The sequence below is a fragment of the Eriocheir sinensis genome, chromosome 3 (assembly GCF_024679095.1).
Source record: "Eriocheir sinensis breed Jianghai 21 chromosome 3, ASM2467909v1, whole genome shotgun sequence".
NCBI classification, from domain to species: domain Eukaryota; kingdom Metazoa; phylum Arthropoda; class Malacostraca; order Decapoda; family Varunidae; genus Eriocheir; species Eriocheir sinensis.
Window position 1 is genome coordinate 17,920,008 of NC_066511.1, and position 21,771 is coordinate 17,941,778.

Sequence of the window (21,771 nt, forward strand, 5' to 3'; positions counted from 1 at the left end):
TTTTCCTCGTTAAAAAAGTGAGCCCTGTTTTTACTCTTATTTAGCAGGCTTTACCCCCCTTGGTTTCATTTTCTCCCCCGCCAATAAACAGAAGTGATCTGCTCATCCACTTCCTTTTCCCCGCCTGAACACCGTCCCTCTCACCCCTCCCACAGGCTTCAGTGATCCCTTCGTGGTGATTGAGCTGCTGCCACGTCGCCTCTTTCCCGGGGCGTCGCAGCAACAGACCAACGTCCACAAGAAGACATTGCACCCGCTCTTCGATGAGTGTTTTGAGTTGTGAGTTGTGCATTTTCTTTTTTACTTGCTGCCATGAAATAATAATACTATATGAGGGTTACCATTAATAAAAAAATATGAAAAAAAATGTCCCAGTAGGTACATACCTATCCACCTACATACTCACCTACCTACTTATCCATCTACCTAGCTTACTCCCAGTCACTCACCTCCCTTGCCTCCCACAGCCCTGCCTCACTGGAGAGTTGTCAGGCCAAGGGCGCCATGATCCTGTTTACGCTGATGGATCATGACGTCATCACCTGCAACGACTTTGGTGGCGAGGCGTTCCTGTCCCTCAACACCATCCCAGGCGTCGTGGCGTCCTCCTCCTCTGTTGACAACTTCCATGGCCTCAAACCCATCGAGCTGAGCCTCATGTTCCAGAAGGACCCAGGTAAGGAAACAGAACGACTCATGTAACATTTCAAATAAATTCACTTTCGTATTCAAACATCCATTAACACTGCCACCTCCTTCTAATGTTGCTTCATGATCTTTTTTATTCCCCTAGACAACGCCATCCTGAGGGTGCTGGAGACAAGAACGAGTGACAAGGCAGCAATGGAGTTTGTCAAAAAACAGAAAGAGAGGATTGCTCGGCCGACTTAGGATTCAAAGCCACACCACTACCAGCCACTCATCCATCCCTGCCTCCTGCCATACCATCTGTTTTCCACCGCTGCTGCCTCCTCTTGCCATTTGCTCGCTCAACTACTCGACGCAAGGGAACTGTTTACTTATTCTTGCTCATCTCTCATCATCCTTGTCCTCAACCTCACCGCTGTCACCTACCAGTGCTCTCCTTCTCAGTCGCCTCACTTCCCTGCGTTCCCTCCTGCCTTCTGCCACTCACTCGCTCAACTACTGGACGCAGGGAAACTACTTGCTCTCTCCTGTTCATGCCTCATTGGCCTCATCCTCATCCATTCTGTTGCTGCCTTCCAGTACTCTTCTCTACAGTCTTCATGTATACGCTCCTCCAGCAGCCATAAGTATTTGTGTCCCATAATTACATAGAAGTGAACCACACCGCTGGAAACACAAGTCAGCCCATTGGTTGAAAACATGATGAACAGTGATGAGTTTATGCATAAATGTAACTCATGCTTACACCAAAAATCACCTTCAGCCCACTTAATGTATGTGTCCAAGATAAGTACGTAGTGTTTTAGTTAGGAGGAGAGGATAAACGGAGAGTGTGATTACCAAAAATATTAAGTGACTGCAGCCAATGTGTAGCTAGTGTTGGCCTCTACTCGCCTGCATAGCTCCTTGAAGCAGCTGGATCCTCTTCAAGAGAAGTCAGCAGAAATTTACTCACTTTTTTCCTGCTTCTTTTGGTGGATGATTAGCATGTATTTGTACATAATTATGGCTCTCACGTAAAAATGTTACTGGAAAATTGACATTCTTATCGTTAATGACTCCTTCGCCTCATCATGGTGGCAGTGTAGTGATATCAAAATATTGTTATTATCTGTGAAGATTCACCACGAGGCATCGTTACTTGTATATGGTGTCTGCACATTCCTCGAGCGCTGGTGATAGCAGCGTCTTGGTCCATGAAAGGCGTGACGCTGCCAGCACAGTGACGGAGCCTGTCCACCGATCAGGGCAGTCGCCCGCACCTTCCTACTCTTGTTCGGTGTTCTCTTGGGGTGTGAAACGACACACGTGTGTTATTTTCTATCAAGTGTAAAAATAACTGAAGGTATGATGAAGGGTTGCTCTGTAATCACAGTTTTTAGTAGCTTTAAGACAAACAGTTGTAGTTTCCAGAGTTTATGATAATCTTCTAGTGTTTAAGATACAAGGAAATCATATGATTATAAGGTTGGATGTTAATACATTTTACCGACAACACCAAGACTCAGAATGTGAATGTGTGCAAGGAGGAAAACATGTGTCTTGCGGCAGCCTGCCTCTGACATGGTGAGACCCCAAGGCATGAGTCAGTGCCCCATGAGCCCGCTGAGGGTCATGGTGGTGGTGTTGAAGAGACAATGGTGTGTCATCATGTAGTATTTAGTCTCTTTTGCAGAGTTAACTTTTACCAGTTCACAAATGTCTATTTTCTAGTAGTGTGTAAAGCTTTCTTCTTGTACTGTTTGACAAATTTCTATTTTCTATTGGTGTGCATCATCCTCTTCTTCCCTCTTGTTGATATAGTGCCCCGTCAGGCTGCTCCACAGTTAGTGTTTGTATGTACACAGGAACCTTTATTTCTGCCTCACTGTGCAGGCCACCCATTGCTGAGTGTCGTGGTGGCACCGCCACCCCTCTCGTGGCTGCCCCCTGTGGCATCAACAGAGGCGTCAGTGGTGGCAGCAGCTAGTGGGTGCACGCCAGCAGGGAAGGGGAGGCAGCAGGTGGCCCTCCACGAGCACATCCGTTCATTGATCAAGCAAAGCCTTGCCTGGAGTCCCTCAGAGCACAATAGTTCCTGGTGGTACAAAGCAAGCAGCGCGAGTCTGGTGAGCCGCTGACACACCGTGGGAAGCCTTTTACCTAGCCATCCTTTGTGTTATTGTTATTACTTTTTATTGTACCATTATCATCATGTGATCTATTATTATTATTATTATTATTATTATTATTATTATTATTATTATTATTATTATTATTATTATTATTATCATCATTATTATTGTTATTATTATTATTATTTTTATAATTATTATGTTCATTATTATCATTATTATTATCATTATTATTATTATTGCAATAATTTGTATTATTATTGCTAGAACATTAATATTATTAATAGTATAATAGATGGCGCCACTATAAACACTTGCCTGCACTAAGACGGGCTCGGGCCGACCACCTGGCCCCGCAAGAAAGCCTATAGCGGTGCTACAGACTTCGACGAAAAAAAAAAAAATAATAATAATAAATGAAAAAAATAACATTAATTATTACTATTATTATTGCTACTATTATTATCATCATTGACATCATTATCACCACCAGCATCGCTTCCACAGCTATCATCACCCTGAAGCAGCGCCCCACGCGTGCTGTCAGCTCCGCCAGACCGCCACACCCACACCACTGTAAATACCAAACAAAATCCACGAAACACAACAACACAGCCCCACCGTCGCGCTAATACATGATAATCACAAACTCACGTATAAAAATGAATACCCACATCAAAATCTACCCGAGACTGGCTTTTCAGTGAGCTCACTTCAATGGGGCCAGAACTGAAGAAGACCACGTAACGCCGGGCAGGCACGGCGCCGCCAGGACGGAAGGGATTGCTGACACGGCGCTCAGCCACTGTTCTTTTGTCGTTAGATGCCTCAGGAGCCTCTATCTGGGGGTCCGTGTGTGTGTGTGTGTGTGTGTGTGTGTGAAAGAGAGAGAGAGAGAGAGAGAGAGAGAGAGGTGAGGAGGTCAGTGCAGTTGCAAGATCTGGAATCATTAGGCCCTTTGCTGGCTGCTCTCGTAGAGTCCTCAGGAGGAATTTCTTAAGCAGGTCGTCTTGTGTGCTGGGTCAGATTGGTCTTGTTGACGGAATACCAGATGTCAGGGACTTAAGTACTTCAAGCATTACAAGGTCAAAGGGTATGACGCAAGGTCGAGGGTTAGGGATCAGTTTGGTCACCGTTACACACACTGAGTAGTCTTGTACGGTACTGCTACCATAGTTTTGCGTCAAAAAGTACTGCAAGAATAAACGGAGAATGCAGTAAGACCGAGGATTATGAGTGAGTTTCGTACCTTGGTGTTTCACGAAAAGTGTGCAAATAGTTTTAATTTCATGTGTGCGTTATGGCGTCGAAAGGCTACCTTATCGGCACTGGCTGTCTACAACCAGTCATAGGCAAATAAAAATATTTGAACATTTTTTTTCGAGAGGCACTAAGACACGAAGTTCGAAAAATCTCATGAAGGAGGCATGGCAAGGAAGACAATAATTAGATACATGATCGTCCGCATTTACTTCTGAAATTATGTGCCCGTCATTTATTGCAGGGCATAGAATTTCAAAATATTTTCATAGTTTCGCTACTAAGATTTCTTGATACTCCCCGCTTGTAAATCTTGTTACAGGTAGTAAAAAAATGGACATTCTGTATTTGACTTAGTTTTGGGGTAATTAAGACAATGACGACTCTGTAACAAGCCTTTTAAAACATCGTCTTTGTTTCTCACACACGCTTCACACATCGCTCGACACCAGGTTCCATTATTCTTAATGCCAATTATAAGTTTCTTCACTGTCAAACTACGCAGGAAACTTTTCGTTTTACCCGAGGGAGGCATCAGACTATCGAGTGGGTATATGCATTCAGGCCTTCACCCGTTCATATTGTCCAAGTTGCTTACGGCTGTCAGCACAATAATAACAAGGGCTGGCAAGGCTTGATTCATACGCGTGTACTCCTGCGAAGAGTTGTAAATCGAGTCTGTGAACCGACAACGACTAGTTCTCCGCCACACAAGTCAGTCAATATCTTTCCTTATAAGTATTCAAATTGATGGGGCACTCAGTGGTGTTCGTTACGGGCCGAGTAATCTTTCTACAAATTGCAAGATTTTCTTGCCTTCCTAGTCTAGCACGACTGATTTTGGTGTAATGTCATGCCTGGACGAAGTTATTGATTCTTTCTCGAGCTATGAAGCTTCGAGGCCTCGTGAAGACTGCTTCAGTCCGGGCCAGCCACGACTCTCCAGTATCTTCTGGGCAGTGTTAGCCAGCAGCTTGGTTAGGGAGGACCACGTGCGTTCCTCGGCTGTCAAACCACACCTGAAACTTACCTACCCTGACCTGAGTGATGGATTTGTACGCCAAACGTTGTAAGGTATGTGTGGAGCGACTTTCGTGCGTGGGCACAACACTGAGAGTTTTGACGCGTTAAAAGTGCAGTCAGGCGGCCTGGTTACCGAGGGTTCACAGCGTTCCTCGACCTAGCCACCCAGGCCCGAGAGGGATGCGCGGGGCAACTTTCCCCGGGTTGATACCAGCAGCGGCTCCCCCCCCCTACCCCCCAGGGCTCCTTATCCGAAGCAGGGCAAGACTCATACCACTATATATATAAATATATATTTATCCACGACGCATCTCTTTCCATAGGCTGTCCCCTTTCCTAGGGTTTATCTGTTGTTCTGTAGTCGACAGAGGGAGGACCGCTGGGTGCAGGGTTTCTGTTACGGAATATGTGCCTAGTCCCGACTCGCCTAGGTTACAAAGGACCAACACAACTTTTTTTCACGCAAATCTTCGCTAAAAAATATAATAAGTAATATTTTAATTCTTTGAGTTTTAATGATATCCTTCAATTCTACCTGATAATATCAAAGCTCTTTGGAAGTTGTAACAATTTTCTGAACTATTATGACTATTTTTAGGATCCCTTTATTGTTCTTGAGTATTCTAAAAAAAAAAATCCTTATTATTAATATCTTAGTTACGAGCGTGAAGGAAAGGTATCTTCCGGCAAACTGATGCACATGAACAGTGAGACTTTTTAAGGTAAATATTTCATAATATTTTTCAATGACCATTCCCTTGAAAAGCTGAAGGCTCCCTGTACGTAAATGTAGTACACACAAACTATGGGGAAAGTTAAAGGGAAAATGCCTTTCCTCACCAACAGAGGGAGACAGAAAAAGCAGTATATGTGGAGCGTTAAAGGAGAGTAACGCTTGAAAATCTGACCGTAAAGAAAATTAACAAACCCCGACTCCATAACGAAGCCCAAACGATGACAAACTAACCTTATCAAGAGGGCTGCCTAGTCCAAGTTTGTTGGGAGAGGAAGAGACGTAGGGAGCTAGGACGATGCTGTTTTTTTATTAAGAATTACTTAGAAAATAACCACGGCTTAGGTCAACTATATAGCGCAGAAGCTAGTACTCGAGGTCCATCTCCATGCAGCTTGTATTTTCAGCAAAGCCACTGCCACCTGAGGTCGCTGTATGTCCCGGCCTCGACAAATCTCCCAAAAGTTCCGCGGCTAGGGCAGGTGTCACGTACTTCCTCCAATGAAGTAGCTCCTTCCTCCCCCGACTCGTGCGATGTTGGGGGGACAGAGTTTAGGGAAGAGAAGTGGGAGGGTTGGCCGCCGCACACGTGCTTCTGCAGCCTCGCCGCGCACACCTGCGTCACACCTGCGGCTCCTCTCCAGCCCCACCGCTGCTCCACACAACATACACCTCTGAACAGGTAAGTCGCAGGTGATCTGAAGTACCACAACTGCGAACGCAAATGTTCAAAATCGACAAGTGTAACCCCGAAGTGTATTAGAAGGGACACGTGTAGCCAGCATCTGTGAGTCTTGCAAGTGTCTTTGCTTCACCAGCGATCCTTTCTGCCACCTGTACTCCCGCGTACACTTGTCGGGGCTCACTGGCTCACGCTTATAATCCCACACTCTCCCATACTGAGATTACGTGGTTTCTGTCCCGGAGACTCGCCGCGACCTACCGAGAAAACATGCACACACGGGCGCCTTCTTACGTACTCACTCACATGATGCCTTGCCGGAGCGCCCCAGTTGGCTTACGACCCGTCACTCTTCCTCGCCCACGTGAAGATATTGCCGCTCTTATACTGGAGACGCACCGTGACTTACCGACCAACAGCGGGGGACCACAAAATGCGCATACCCTCACGGGCAGCACAGTACCCCATCAGGTGACTTTTTGTTATCGCCACATTAAAAGTATACTCGATCGCCGCATACCAACGAGTTAAAACTTGGTTCAAAAAAGTTTTAGCTAAAACAACAACTACAGTGCACGAATAACACTCCAAAACCCGTTGATATTCAAAGGCACTAACGTCATGGCTGTTTCAATACTGGTAAGAAAACCGTGTCTTCTTTTAAATGTAAATTCTTTGTGGATCATTTCCTGTCAACTCTCTGGTGCGTAGACAAAATTTTCCATTATTTCAAAGACTTCCGTTCAGTATTGGGTTGTGTGGCAGACAGAGACTATTGGTAGACAGAGACAGACAGAGACTACTGGTAGACAGAGACAGACAGAGACTACTGGAAGACAGAGAGACAGAGACTACTCGTAGACAGAGACAGACAGAGAGACAGACAGAGACTACTGGCAGACAGAGAGACAGACAGAGACTACTGGCAGACAGAGAGACAGACAGAGTCTACTGGCAGACAGAGAGACAGACAGACTACTGGCAGACAGAGACAGACAGAGACAGACAGAGACTATATACTGGGTAGGCGGTGGATCATTTCCTGTCAACTCTCTGGTGCGTAGACAAAATTTTCCATTATTTCAAAGACTTCCGTTCAGTATTGAGTTGTGTGGCAGACAGAGACTACTGGCAGACAGAGAGACAGACAGAGACTATTGGTAGACAGAGAGACAGACAGAGACTATTGGTAGACAGAGACAGACATAGACTACTGGTAGACAGACAGACAGAGACTACTGGTAGACAGAGGGACAGACAGAGACTACTGGCAGACAGAGAGAGACAGACAGACTACTGGCAGACAGAGAGACAGACAGAGTCTACTGGCAGACAGAGAGACAGACAGACAGACTACTGGCAGACAGAGAGACAGACAGAGACTACTGGCAGACAGAGAGACAGACAGAGACTACTGGCAGACAGAGAGACAGACAGAGACTACTGGCAGACAGAGAGACAGACAGACTACTGGCAGACAGAGACAGACAGAGACTATATACTGGGTAGGCGGTGGCTGAATGGATAGCTAGACGGCCCCGCGTTCAGGAGGACGTGAGTTCAATCCCCGACCGGTGCCACCAAGCTGGGATTTTTCAGCCGCCGCCGAGTGGCTTAAAACTACCCACATGCTGTCCAGAAGACCACCTATCAACCCGGACTCTAAATTCTAGGATTAAAGATGAGCTCCGGGAGGGCAGCATGAGCCAATGCAAGATGGCGCCACTATAAACTCTCGCCTGCGCCAGAACGGGCTGGGCCGACCAACAGGCCCCACCGGGAAGAAGCCTTGGACCGACCATCAGGAATTCAGGATCCACCGGGAAGAAGCCTACCGACGCAATAGGCTACGACGTAAAAAAAATAAAAAAAAAAAAAAAAAACCTACTGCTGGCAAACAGAGACAGACAGACAGACTACTGGCAGACAGAGACAGACAGACAGACTACTGGCAGACAGAGACAGACAGACAGACTACTGGCAGACAGAGACAGACAGACAGACTACTGGCAGACAGAGACAGACAGACAGACTACTGGCAGACAGAGACAGACAGACAGACTACTGGCAGACAGAGACAGACAGACAGACTACTGGCAGACAGAGACAGACAGACAGACTACTGGCAGACAGAGACAGACAGACAGACTACTGGCAGACAGAGACAGACAGACAGACTACTGGCAGACAGAGACAGACAGACAGACTACTGGCAGACAGAGACAGACAGACAGACTACTGGCAGACAGAGACAGACAGACAGACTACTGGCAGACAGAGACAGACACAGACTACTGGCAGGCAGAGACAGACACAGACTACTGGCAGGCAGAGACAGACAGACTACTGGCAGACAGAGACAGACAGACTACTGGCAGACAGAGACAGACAGACTACTGGCAGACAGAGACAGACAGACTACTGGCAGACAAAGAGACAGACAGACTACTGGCAGACAAAGAGACAGGCAGAGACTACTGGCAGACAAAGAGACAGGCAGAGACTACTGGCAGACAAAGAGACAGGCAGAGACTACTGGCAGACAAAGAGACAGACAGACTACTGGCAGACAAAGAGACAGACAGACTACTGGCAGACAAAGAGACAGACAGAGACTACTGGCAGACAAAGAGACAGACAGAGACTACTGGCAGACAAAGAGACAGACAGAGACTACTGGAAGACAAAGAGACCTACATTGAAACACACAGACAAACACAGAACCATAAACAGACACACAAACTGACGTTACAGACACACAAACTGACGTTACAGACACACACACTGACGTTACAGACACACACACTGACGTTACAGACACACACACTGACGTTACAGACACACACACTGACGTTACAGACACACAGACTGACGTTACAGACACACAGACTGACGTTACAGACACACAGACTGACGTTACAGACACACAGACTGACGTTACAGACACACAGACTGACGTTACAGACACACAGACTGACGTTACAGACACACAGACTGACGTTACAGACACACAAACTGACACTTATACAGACACACATGCACACACAAACGGACGCACAGCCATAAACAGACATACAGACAAACGGTGCAAATAGAAAAAGACAAACAAACAGACACGTACTGAAATACAGATAAATGGCACGAGTGACAGACAGAGATAGCAGGCGAATATGTTAGGAATACATATAAACTGTGTGCATGTATATGTCTTTAACCTACGGTCTGATCACGTGCTGGACTCCTGATCCTCACCAATGTCCTCCAGAGGGAGCTTTCTTTTGAGGTACCGCTGGCTCCTCAAACACCACACTCTCCTCCCATTGCTAAAGGCGGGACAATAACCGCTCCTGTCTACTTAAAACCTTATGTGGTCCGAGCGCGACTCGAACCTCAGCCTACCGGGCGACACAGAGATGGTATCCACCGCGCCATAGAACGCTGTGTAACTCATCATAGTGCCCACGTGATAAACACGATCATCAGCCAGACCCTTCCCGGAATTAACTTGAAGCTCACAAGTGACGGATCTTTGGGTACGGCTGAAACTTCGCACCCACACACACCCGGGAGGCGGGATACAATCCTCGACTGGCACCCGGTACAAGGCAGGGGGCACGGATTAAAGGGAATTGCCCATCTGTATCGCACTCCGCCCGGGAGTCGAACCCGGGACCTTTCAGTTGAGGCGAGCACGGTAACCAGCGCACTATGGAGTTCTGTGTGTGTGCGTGTGCGTGTGCGTGTGTGTGTGTGTGTGTGCGTGTGCGTGTGCGTGTGTGTGTGTGTGTGTGCGCGCGCGCGTGAGTTCCTTGGTTGTGTGCGTGCGTGCGTGAGTTCCTTGGTGTGTGCGTTCGTGAGTTCCTTGGTGTGTGTGTGTGTGTGTGTGTGTGTTTGTGTGTGTGTGTGTGTGAGCGCCGTAGTGTGGTGCGGTGCGGTGGAAGGGTAACGTGTACACGTGTGCCACAGGTGTTGGGTGCCTCCACAAGTGTTCTCGGCCGGCCTGGCACCACGATCCACCTCCCTGCGCTTCATTGCTCTTTCACTGCCTGGATGAGACTCGCTTCTTCACCCGACCCAAATAGCCTTTCCCTTTATCTCCAGTCTTTCCTTTCGTTTCGTTTCCTTCCCTTTCCTCCTTCTTGTTCATTTCTCTTCTTCTCTCTCTTCTTTCGTTTCATTTATTTTCCTTTCTCTTCAAACAACAAAAAATACGAGTACGAACTAGGCGTAATGACCTATAACATCTTAAAGGGAAACGTACCGAGCTATCTGTTTTATTTGCCATATGTGAGTGACATGAGCACTGTTCCTACCAGACAGCAGCATCAGCTGCACGTCCCCAAAGCACGCACCAATACAGGGGCAAGATCCATGCTTGTGGCTGCACCAACACTCTGGAACAGCCTCCCTCTCTCGATAAGGAATGCACAATCTTTACCATCTTTTAAGAAGCAATTGCACCAATATCTTTTTAGTGACCAGTTCAATATGTAGTCTTTTTTAGTCTTTTATTAATGTATTTTAATATATTTTATTTCTCTTTTAATTTTGATATTTTTATTGCACATCTATTTTAAAATTAGACTCCTTGCCGTAGATAAAGGCAGGACAGGATGTAGCTACTATGTACTTATATACTCATGTGCTTTATTGTATAAATGTGAAGAATAACCATTGGAAAATGGAATAAACTTCTGAATCTGAATCTGAATCTTCTCTCTTCTTTCGTTTAATTTATTTTCCTATATATGCATCACATCCAAGTCCACTCTTTTCCTCCTCTTCCTCTTTTCCTCTTCTTCCTTTTCCTCCTTCCTCATCTCTCCTTTTCCTTTTCATTCGTTATTCTTTCTTCCTTTTTTCTTCACCTTACCAAATCTCGCATTCTTTTTACCATCGCTTTTTAACCTCCTCTTTCCCTTCCTTATTTATTACTGTACTGGCTTGCTTTCTTCTCTTATCTTGTCTTTTTTTCTCTTTCTCTCCCTATCCTATCTTATCATTCTTGCCTCTGTTCCTTCTTCTCCTCCCACTGTCTCATCTATACTCTCTTATTTCCAAATCTTCCTTCCCTTTCTTCTTTTTTTCCTTCTCCCTCCGTCATTTACCTGTTCCCTTTTTATCTCCCCCCAACTCAATCTCTTCAAATAGAGCAAAGTTCGTCAAAAAGCGCAGATTCTTTAAAGTAGTAAAGTGTTAAAACCGCAAAATATATTCAGCTGTAAAAACAAACTTAAGATGCCAGAAAGAAACCTATTTAAAAGAAAACGAAAACCATGTAAAAAAAAAAAAAATACCACCCCGGGTATAAAACGGCAAAACAAAACAAAAATACCAAACCTTATCAAAAAGCAAATCTGATCAAAACACGGCAAATATTGTAAAAAAAAAAACTAAAAAAAAAAAACTTAAACCTCGTCTATAAAACTGCAACCACCGTCACAGATAGAAAAAAATAGCTTCAAATAATATGGAGCTAAAAAAAAAAAGCACAGACATTAAACAAAATCGATATCAAACCTCTCGTAAAAGGGAGGAACAGTTTTAATCGCGCTGAGTCACGCCACGGTTTTTCTCCACCTTCGTATCTTCATCAATAGGTTAATAACTTGTAAGAGTGCGCGGCATCAGAACAGTGAGTACGAGGTTTCTGGCCGTTATCTTTTTACACGGTTTTCATTCTTTTACGTGCACACACAAAAACAAATAACCAAAATATATAACTCCATTGTAACATCTATATTACACTAGTTTTCCTAAGAGAACTCCCCACCCGCATTTTCTCCATCTCTAAGTCAACCACACACTACTTCTCGTCCCTTGCCTCAGTGCTCAATGCCGTATCACTTACATTCTGGGATGCAAACAGTGGCCATATGGAAATCTAACCCCGCTACATGACTTGATCGGATGGTTGATTGTCACGCCTGTGCAGCCATTATGGTACCGATAGCTATGCATTCCTAATTTGTGATGCATAACTATATTGCTTAGTCACAATCGTTAATATTCAAATTTCTACTGAGGATTTTCAGTATGCCTGACCAGCCGATACTCGCGTTAGTTGATTCACCATCCATGTAGAACGGTCAGATTTGTGTGTATTATACTGGTGTGTGTGTGTGTGTGTGTGTGTGTGCGCGCGCGCGTGTGCGTGTGCGTGTGTGTTGCAAGTGCGATAGACTGCTGTGTACGTACTTGGGTCATAGTGTGATGTGTAAGGTGACAGTATGAATTAATGAATATAGCTACATCACTTGAATGACAGTAGTCTTCGTTATTGGCACGCAGGAGGCGGCGTGGTGGTAACCATGCCCAAGATCCAGAAATACAAGGCAGCGTCTGCAAATGAGGAGGCTGGCTTGAGAACCGGCTCCCACCTTCACCCCAAGAGCCGTCCGCTGCCACGCGTCAAGCTGTCCCCCGCCACCATCTCTGCGAGCCCCGATGACGGTCATAACACCCGCACGACCACCAAGTCCCCAACTAACACTGAGGTCACCAACAGTGTCAACAGAAGCCCTAAGACGGTGGTGAAGGTGACAGCACCGGTACCTGCATCCAACCTGACCAGCATCATTAGCGGGGGTGAAGCTGACACTGACACATCCGCCAACGAAGTCCCCGGATTGGTCCTTCCCGAGAACACGGTGGAGGTGCACTTCATTCCCGATTCTGAGGGTAACATCACGCGCATCCCAGGCCGTAATGACATCATTCAACTCCGCCACCAGGGCCGCTTAATCACTTTGCCTGTGGTGCCTTCAGACGCCGAGCATGCAAAGACTCAAACCATCTCACACTCTTACAAAGACACTTCAATAACGAAACAAGAATCACCGGTGGATTTCAGCCCTGGGGGACCCCGTGGCGACCCTCTGCTAGCAAGGACCGCTGCGGCATCCTCTCCGTCTCCAGCTGGCAATATCTCCGTGGATTCGGGTGTTTTGGACGTTTCTGGTGGAAGCAGCAGCGAGGGTCTCAGTCTCCCGTCCGCAGTGCTCTACAAGGAGGAACCGTCCCTCAGCACCACCGACCTGACCTCCGCCGCCCCTCCTGCCAAGCTGCCGAGCATCGAGAGCGCCTTCAGCAGGGTCGGCGAGGTCTTCCGCGGCAACGACGTTCCTATTATTATCAGCAGCAGCCTCGCCTCCGACGCTTCCACTGTGCATCACTCTGACCCCGTGCCCTCTTACACCACCCTCAGGTCAGACACCACTCATTGCATTCACTTTAGGGTTGTTATTGTTGTTGTTTTCAGTATTCTTTGGCCACATTTTGAAATTTGTCTCACCTTTCAGGAGACGCATAAGAAAATACGATGTATGTTCAAGATCTTGTTTGCTTTAATCTTTTGTTTTCTCATTGCAACTTCTAAAGCATTCTTTATGATCAAGTAGTGAGAAGAGCACGTTTCATGCACGTTATCCAAGTTATCTACCTCATTAGCTGTAATCGTACTCCTTTTTTTTTTTTTTTTTTTTTTACAGTTAAAATGTCGTGCATTAATGGATCAATTGACTTGAAAGTATTGAAACACTTATTTCCAATGAGGTTCTTTTTTTATTTTTAATATTTATAAATGAAAGTTATTCGTAAAAACAGATGAAGCTTAAAACTGATATGACACCCCTCCCTCCCCCTCAAAAAGCCTTCATATCATTGCTAGAGCATGCGACTTTTCTCTCCTCCAGGACCGTCTCCTCCCTGTACACCACCTCGTTCCCCGGCCCCTCGCAGCCCCTGCCACCTCACTCCACCCCGAGCTCCTTGCCCTCCCCGCCCACCACCTCCGCCTTCGGCCACGAGCCACTGTACTTTGACGCCTCGGGAAGCCTCGCCCACTATCAGCCCATCAGCCCGCCCGCCACCCTGCTCACGCCCGCAGACCCCGCCCACATCCACCACCTCATGCCGGCCATCCACGCCTACCCGGCGGAGTACACTATCAGGTAAGGCTGGTGCGGCGGAGCACAGGATGATGATGATGATGGCCATTGGGGTGATAATGACAATGATAATAATGGTAGTTATTATTATTATTATATTATTATTATTATTATTATATTATTATTATTATTATTATTATTATTATTATTATTATTATTATTATTATTATTATTATTATCATTATTATCATTAAAGAGTACCAAACTAACCTGGGGAGGATTCACAAAGGCCGAACAGTAGCATGAGTAATAAGATATGAGAACACCTGTGAATTTTTATCCATTCCACTTCAGACATTAAGATTAGGTTACGTGATGGAGAACAGTGTGCGAGGAATAGCGCAGCCTCAGTTCAGGGAGTATATATGACATCATGAGTTTTACAATATATCTCATGCAAACACACAAGCTCTAGGTGGCGCAGTAAAGTAAAGAAAGAGAGACAGGAGTATAATATCGTTGAGTAAGTGTATGTTTAGAGTAAGTTAGGTATAGATAAGGTGTAGGGTAGGTATAGACTTTACTTAATCATCTCAGTGGTTCATATGGCCTTTTTCTTTACCAAATCCAGTAACGAAAAAAAAAAAAAAAACTTTGGTGATAGTGGTAATTTAGTATAATGTCGTGGTGAGGTCAAGAAAGTGAAAAGGGTGTATGATATCGTTAAGTGTAAGTTTATCGTCTCCATATTGCAGACACGGGGACCAGAGCAGCACCGCGCCTGGGGTGGGCCTGCCGTACCCGTACACCACCACGGCAGCGCCTTCCTCCCTCGCCAGGACGCTCCGCACCACCACCACCACGCCGGCCACCGCCACCGCCAGCACAGGTAGGTAGACTCTCCATCTTGCTGCTTCAAATAGATGTCGCCACCGCCTTCAGCACGGGTCGGTTTCAGACTTTCGTTGATCCTCTCAGTGGTTCATATAGCAATTTTCCTCACCAAATCCGGTACGGTAGCGGTAATTTAGAATTATATCTGCATTTTTACGGCAAGAGGAGCCTTGAAAAATTAGCAGCTAAAAGAACTTTCTACTAAAAAATATTGTTCCAGAGGGAACTTAATACCTCCCTCCCCCGCTCCGTTTGTCATAGAGGAGGGAATTAAGTAAGGGAGGCTGTTTCGGATTTCACAAGCAAGGTAGAAAAAAGGGTAAAGGTGGTGCATACGCTATAGCTGCGCGTGGCGGCGATGCTCATCTCCGAACCGTTGGCCCTTTGAGCCTGTGGTGGGTAAGAACCCATTACCCCGTGACACGGGCCAATGTGAATTCTGTGATTGCCACAGTTTACCTTCCCCAGTTTTCTCCAGCTAACCATTTATCGACCAGCCCGAAAGGGAGGATGAACAGCTGGGTGAGCTACACCCAGACAGCCCGGGCCGGGATTCAAACCCGGGCCGGCGGACCAATAGACCACGGAGGCGCGTACACAAGTAAAGGGGATGATGGAAATGAGCGCTGGCCATTTAGCTCATCAAATACTTTGAAAAAGAAAAAAATTGTGATACTCAGTTTTATGGTGTTTATTTTATTTTCGGTTTTTTTTTCTTTCATGCATTCATTCATTTCATGTATCATTATTATTATTTTTTGGCCAGGTGGTGTGTCCGTCGTGCGGGGGCTGGGGACCAACCTCGAGAATCACCCCCGCACGGGCCCGGGGTCACGGGGAGGCCGCGCGCGTTCCCAGAGAGTTCATGAGAAGTTATCCAGGGAAGGTAAGGGGCTGGAGTAACCCTTCCTTATTGTACTTGCTCTCGGCTGCAAAATCAATAAAGTGTAATGATAATGTAAAATGAGAGTGAAGCTTTCCAAGGCAGCCCTCACAGAAATATTGATGTATCTTATAGGGGGAGCAAATCTGGACTCTTAACCTTAATGCGTCGAAATAATGATCTTTTCTGTCTATATATCTATGTGTGTGGTGGTAGGGCGGAGTACCTGTTGCCACAGATGTCTGTCATGCTTGCGGCAGTCTTTCCGCTACGTGCTACAATCGTGTTCCGTCAACAGAGTACAAAAAGTCTGCCTGTGACCGGGAGAGGACGAGGATGCGAGACATGAACAACGCCTTCGACCTGCTGCGGGAGCGCCTGCCCTTCTGCCGCCCCCCGGGGAAGAAGTGCTCCAAAATAGACAGTCTGAGGTGAGCGGGGCCAAGGCTGCCACGTGGGTTCGCTGTGATATACGTGGCACATAAAAGCTTTTTTTTACTCTTTTATCGTGTCATTCCCCTTTTGACAATGTGAAGTCTCCCAGCCCTTCTGTAACGTGTTATGTCATGTAGCTGTGGGGCTTTGACAGTCAAATTGTATTTTTAAATCTTTGTGTGTGTGTGTGTATACTAATAAGTTTTTTTTTTTTCAGCGGGCGGGACCGTTTCCCCTCCAAGCTGGAGACTCTTAGGTGAGTAAAGTTTCAGTGTTTACCTGTTTCTTACCTGTATTTTGAGTGAGGCAAAGAAATAAGTCATTTAACAGCATGAAATGTTAAGATTTATTATGAAAGATGTCCTTTATTGTGGGGAGGGGCATATCTTGCGGTGGCCAGCAGCGTGGGAGAGCGGCTGGCCGGCGGTGGGGCGCCCCGTTGGCAGCCCTGCGTCCAGCTGATGGCAGCACCCGCCACAGGTGTTCCCAAACACCTGTGCTGGGTGGCCATCTACCAATATAGGAGTATTTTTTTCCTTGTTTCTTGTACTTGCTCTCCTTATTCAAGCGAGGCAGTTCTTTAAACTATAATTCTCTACCTAAATATTATTGCTTTTACAACTGACATTAAGCTACAGAGAAAAATAAATGTATTTATATAGCCTTAGGTTTTCGGCTGGCATTTTCAGCACGTGTCGGGCGTCACGTGTCTTTGTATGAGGTGATTAGAGCCGGCGTGGCATGTTCTCTCCCTTCCCATAACGTTCGCGAGGAGATTTAAAAGCCACCACTTAACCGAACGAGTATTCATATGGGGGAGGATGCAGTTTTTATTTTTTCATTTTTTCCATCTGAGATTGATGTTACTTTGAGGAGTCGCCAATCACCGTTCAATCTCGCTCACTGCTATCTGCCATGAATATTCCTGCTGCGGGCGGGTGGGGTGGGGGAGGGGGAGCTACAAGGCTGGCGCATGTCTGGGGTAGAATATTCCCACGGGAAGCTAATGATGCGAGGCAAGGGGCGTGACGAGAGACAGCGGGGAGGTGACGGGAGGGCGGCGGCGGCGTAGAAGTTATGTGTGAATTATGAGTTTGTGCCGTTCTCTAATCATATGTAATTTCGGATGGCCAGTTGTCTTTGTAGCCTATACCTAATTAAGCTCTTTTTTTTTAATATCCAAAGCTCTACAAAGAATTAAGTAAAGTTTGCGGCACACGCTCTACAGATGCGCGTAGAATCGGCGCTCATCTCCGTCGCATAAGGATATTTCATTAACAGTGGCCACTCTTCGTAACCACTATGAAATAAACAGCTTCGTGATATTTACGGATTCTTTGAAAGCTCGGAAAATGATGAAGGATATGTGCTCTTTTTATGTATATAATATATATCACTTCAATTCGTGTAAGTCCTATAAAAGGAACAGCTTTGCAATATTCATGAGTATTCGAAGTTATATGAAATTCATATAGGAGTGGTTCGTAAAAAAAAAAAAAAAAAAAAAAGCTCGCAATTGCCAAAATTAATCACGGCGGTATGGCTCCCGTCCGGCCGGTCCCCTTCCTCGCGGTCACCTGCCCCAGCACCTGCCCTCGGCCACTTACCCGCGCCAACGGCCACGCGGCACGAGCTCCGCGGGTCGTTAATGAGATGAGCGCCGGGAATGATCCCTGCCATCCCAGTCACTAACCTACCTCTCTTTATACGTAGGATAAAGCAGCATCCACTGAATAATGCTCAGTGAATTGAGAAGCATTTGATGTAATTATGGCAGCAACATCCAGATAACGTGGTTAATTTTTCTTTTAATTTTTCACTCCTTTTCTCTGTCCCCTCCCCCTGGACTAGTCATAAAATCAATTTACCTCCATTTACAGGAAAATGTCACTTGCCATGTCTTGAGATAACGGCTCTTAGTTCTCAAGGACCAGAGACTGAGATAAACACCAATGCCCTTAGCACAAGCCTTCACTTAGGTAGAACAAAAATATAGTAGCAATTACATATCTTGTGAGTCGGTATGTGCAATTACTGTGATATCTAAATATTTTCTTCTTCCCTTCCCATCTACTGCAATTGTCGTATTATCTATTACTCACATTTACAATAAATAAATTGGCATCTCTGTATTTTGAATATGTTCGCGAAATAAGACGGCAAGTCTGGGTAATGTGATTTTTCTTTTGCTTACAGTACATAGTCAGTTACTAATCTACCCTTATGTAATGTAGTCTATAAGAGTTGTTAAGGAACTGGTGTATTTGTGGCAATATCTAAGTAACGTCTTTTCTCTCTCTCTCCTAGGCTGGCTATTCGGTACATCCGCCATCTGGCCAACACCCTCTCCTCTCCCGAGGGCACCATGTACCCTGACTTCGACCCTCCCCCTTACAACGTCACCTCCGTCCCGCCGAACCTGAGACTCCAGCAACGCCTCTACGCCCCTCAGTCCGTTTCCGCACACTCCTCCGCCCTGGCCCTCTACTCCACGGGCCACCCACTGGAAGGACTGGACTATCCATTTATGCCTCAGACGCTAAGCACGTCAGTCGCTCATGATTACCTTCGAGAACCTTACTGGGAAACTAATGCACCCCTTCCAGAGTACCAATATTGATCAGGAAGGGTATTTACTACTTAGGCACGTTCAACTGGTCTAGTCATCTTGCCTGGGACGTAGTTTATTGGTAGTTGACTAGGTAGAGGATGGGAACGCTCAACAGCATGCCATTGTTGTTGTCCACTGGCTGAGAGAGCTTTAAATTAGAGTTGTTTAAGATTGCCGGTGGAGTGAGTGAGTGAATGAATGAAAATGAATGAAAAGAGAGAGAGAGAGAGAGAGAGAGAGAGAGAGAGAGAGAGAGAGAGAGAGAGAGAGAGAGAGAGAGAGAGAGAGAGAGAGAGAGAGAGAGAGAGAGAGAGAAGAAAACTGTGTGAGTGTGCGCGCGTGTGTGTGTGTGTGTGTGTGTGTGCGCGCGCGTGTGTGTGTGTGTGTGTGTGTGTGTGTGCGCGCGTGTGTGTGTGTGTGTGTGTGTGTGTGCACGCGCGCGCGAGTATGCTTGCAGGAGGACGAAGGTATTTTCCTTAGTGTTGAGACATTACAGTTAAAAATGTAAATACAGTGTATATAGGTTAGGCATTTACTGATTAAGTTATTAAACAAGCTACCAGTGTTGAATGCACACTGTACGCTACTCATTTAATATAGTTTTTTTTTTTTATGATGGAAGAAATACAAGGAAACAAGCTCCCAAATACCCTTAACATGATACGCCACTGAACTGTTCAGGTTTAGTTTTGTGATCATATTCATGATTCTTTGTCAAAGAACAGTTCATCATAATCAGCAGTCCTTTGCAGATCAGTTTATCTGCATGAGAGAAAAAGCTGCACAAGAGGAAGTCAAGGCAAAAGCATATGCCACACTTATTGTGGGAAGGAATGTTAAGGTGTCATGTAACTAGAGGTCATTCAAAGGTTGATTTATCTTCAATCTATGCAACTCTAGTATAGTCTCATTTTAGACCATTACCATCCACCTCACACAGCTGCAGCTGCAATGTAATAGTTGGTAACTTTAATTTTTGCAGACTCAAGCCAAATATCACTACCACAGAGCCACTAAATCTCAGCATGAAATCACGAGTTATCGCTGGTTTGCACTTAGTATTAATTTCAATTTATATTTCTGGTTGAGTAGGTGGTAGTACTAATTCTGCATCTTTAGCTATTAAAGTGTCTAGTCATAAACCAGTTACCAAAGACGCTGTGCAAAAAACATACCAATGAATGCAAGTGATTGTATACTAACCCTTTTAGTTTTCTGATGGTCTTTGCATGGCCAGTTGTTCTGAGAGCAAGCCCCACCATGCTATCATATGCTCTTAATTTTGCACACAGGTTCCTTTGGATATGGAAAGTTTAATCTCCATATTCTGTTGGCAGAACTACAAAAGTAACATCTCCTCTGTCCATTGTGCTATAAGATGATTAAATTTTCCAGTTTGAATTTGACTGGCTTGACGACTCTCTCAATGCACACGACCTTAGACCTGCCTTTTGAGCTGTGAAGAAGCTCTGCTCTAAATCCACTTCTCGGGTGAGCACTATCTGAACAGCTGATGGGTATAGTATCAGATGTGGAAAGATATCAGGCTTATTGAGCCGAGTACTTTTGGCAATTGTACACGGCAGAGCCCCCAAGTGTACATCTCCCACTGGCTGGGTTGCAGATGGCAGCTGCTGATCCACCAACAGACAAAACTCCACCCTCTCTTGCAGAGGTGAGAGAGGCTGAGAGAAAGCATAAGGGTGGAAAAGCAGCTGTGATCTGTAATATCAGTGCAGAGATGCTGAAAGCCAGGGGTGAAGCTATGATCCATGGGTTGTATGCAGTGATGTCTGCTGGGTGGCAGTCTAGTGTCATTCCTCCTGACTGGTAAAAGGGGCTGGTTGTCCCTATCTGGAAAGGAAATGAGGACTGACAGGACTGTAAAAATTACCAGAGTATTACACAGCTCAGTGTGCTGTGCAAAGTGGTCACTCATCTATTGCAGATGCAAATTCAATTTCATCTGCTACAGTTTCAGACCTGAGCAATCTGGATTTACACCCATTAAGTCAACAACTGACTGGATCCTAGCACTTTGCGTCCTTGTGGGATGTCATTACCTCATCCACCCTACAATACCAACCCAAGGGCTCTCTCTGGACAAGTCTCCATACAGGACCCATTGACTTGCTTGAGCCATGAACTCCGTGGCATCCCCTTGGCCTCCTGAACTGGGGATCGTCTCACAAAAAAATCATGAGCAGCATGCCACATGCCCATATAGCCGGAGTGGCATGCAGGGACTATGTATGTGCTAGGCATCAATTCACTTTCTTGGAGAAATCACAGATTTCAGTAACAAGACATGAAGCCTAGGGTGTGCTTCAGCCTCATTCGCATTGTATGCTCATCATCAAGTGCAACCTCAAATAAAAATGGCTGCAGATGGCTGGAGATGCCAATACCTACCTTCATAAGATAACTATCACCACTTATGCCAGTATACAGTGTACTGCTGATTCTCCAAGAAGCTCAGGATGCTGCTTTGAGTCCATACACAGTCATCGAAAGATCAATCACAAGCCTGGTTCTGCAGGCAGGTGCTGAATCTGCCCCATCACAGCCACACCCAAAACAAAAGGTTAAGAGGGCCACC

General features: G+C 45.8%; 2 protein-coding genes across 5 annotated transcripts in view; both read left to right on the top strand.

Annotated features, from left to right (window-relative positions):
• The window catches only part of LOC127003279 (BAI1-associated protein 3-like), a 317,122-nt gene extending 314,281 nt beyond the window's left edge, over window positions 1-2,841 (top strand). Inside the window, exons 29-31 of the mRNA XM_050869734.1 lie at window positions 156-279; window positions 468-676; window positions 794-2,841. Of these exons, the coding sequence (XP_050725691.1) occupies window positions 156-279; window positions 468-676; window positions 794-891 (431 nt within the window). The 3' untranslated portion in view covers window positions 892-2,841. The remainder of the gene's footprint in view (window positions 1-155; window positions 280-467; window positions 677-793) is intronic.
• Window positions 2,842-3,045: 204 nt separating this feature from the next.
• On the top strand, window positions 3,046-19,474 carry LOC127005876 (mucin-5AC-like). Of its 4 annotated transcripts, XM_050875201.1 has the most exons (9): window positions 3,055-5,096; window positions 6,186-6,460; window positions 12,732-13,667; window positions 14,155-14,412; window positions 15,105-15,238; window positions 16,010-16,129; window positions 16,425-16,557; window positions 16,779-16,817; window positions 18,869-19,472. In XM_050875201.1, exons 1-9 carry the CDS (start codon window positions 5,070-5,072, stop codon window positions 19,179-19,181), a joined length of 2,235 nt encoding a protein of 744 aa, XP_050731158.1. In that variant the 5' UTR covers window positions 3,055-5,069; the 3' UTR covers window positions 19,182-19,472. The 4 variants fall into 4 exon arrangements, with proteins under 4 accessions (XP_050731168.1, XP_050731158.1, XP_050731174.1 ...); XM_050875211.1 differs by lacking the exon at window positions 16,010-16,129 and having other exon boundaries at window positions 3,046-5,096; window positions 18,869-19,474; XM_050875217.1 differs by lacking the exon at window positions 3,055-5,096 and having other exon boundaries at window positions 6,325-6,460; window positions 12,752-13,667; window positions 18,869-19,469.
• Window positions 19,475-21,771: the final 2,297 nt, after the last annotated feature.

Excerpts from the sequence above, each read along its gene's own strand:
- LOC127005876 (XM_050875201.1), top strand. The coding sequence starts at position 5,070 with ATGGATTTGTACGCCAAACGTTGTAAG. Across the intron at positions 5,097-6,185 it reads TGTACGCCAAACGTTGTAAG|CAAAGCCACTGCCACCTGAG; the intron begins GTATGTGTGGAG and ends TTGTATTTTCAG. Across the intron at positions 13,668-14,154 it reads CCCTCTTACACCACCCTCAG|GACCGTCTCCTCCCTGTACA; the intron begins GTCAGACACCAC and ends TCTCTCCTCCAG.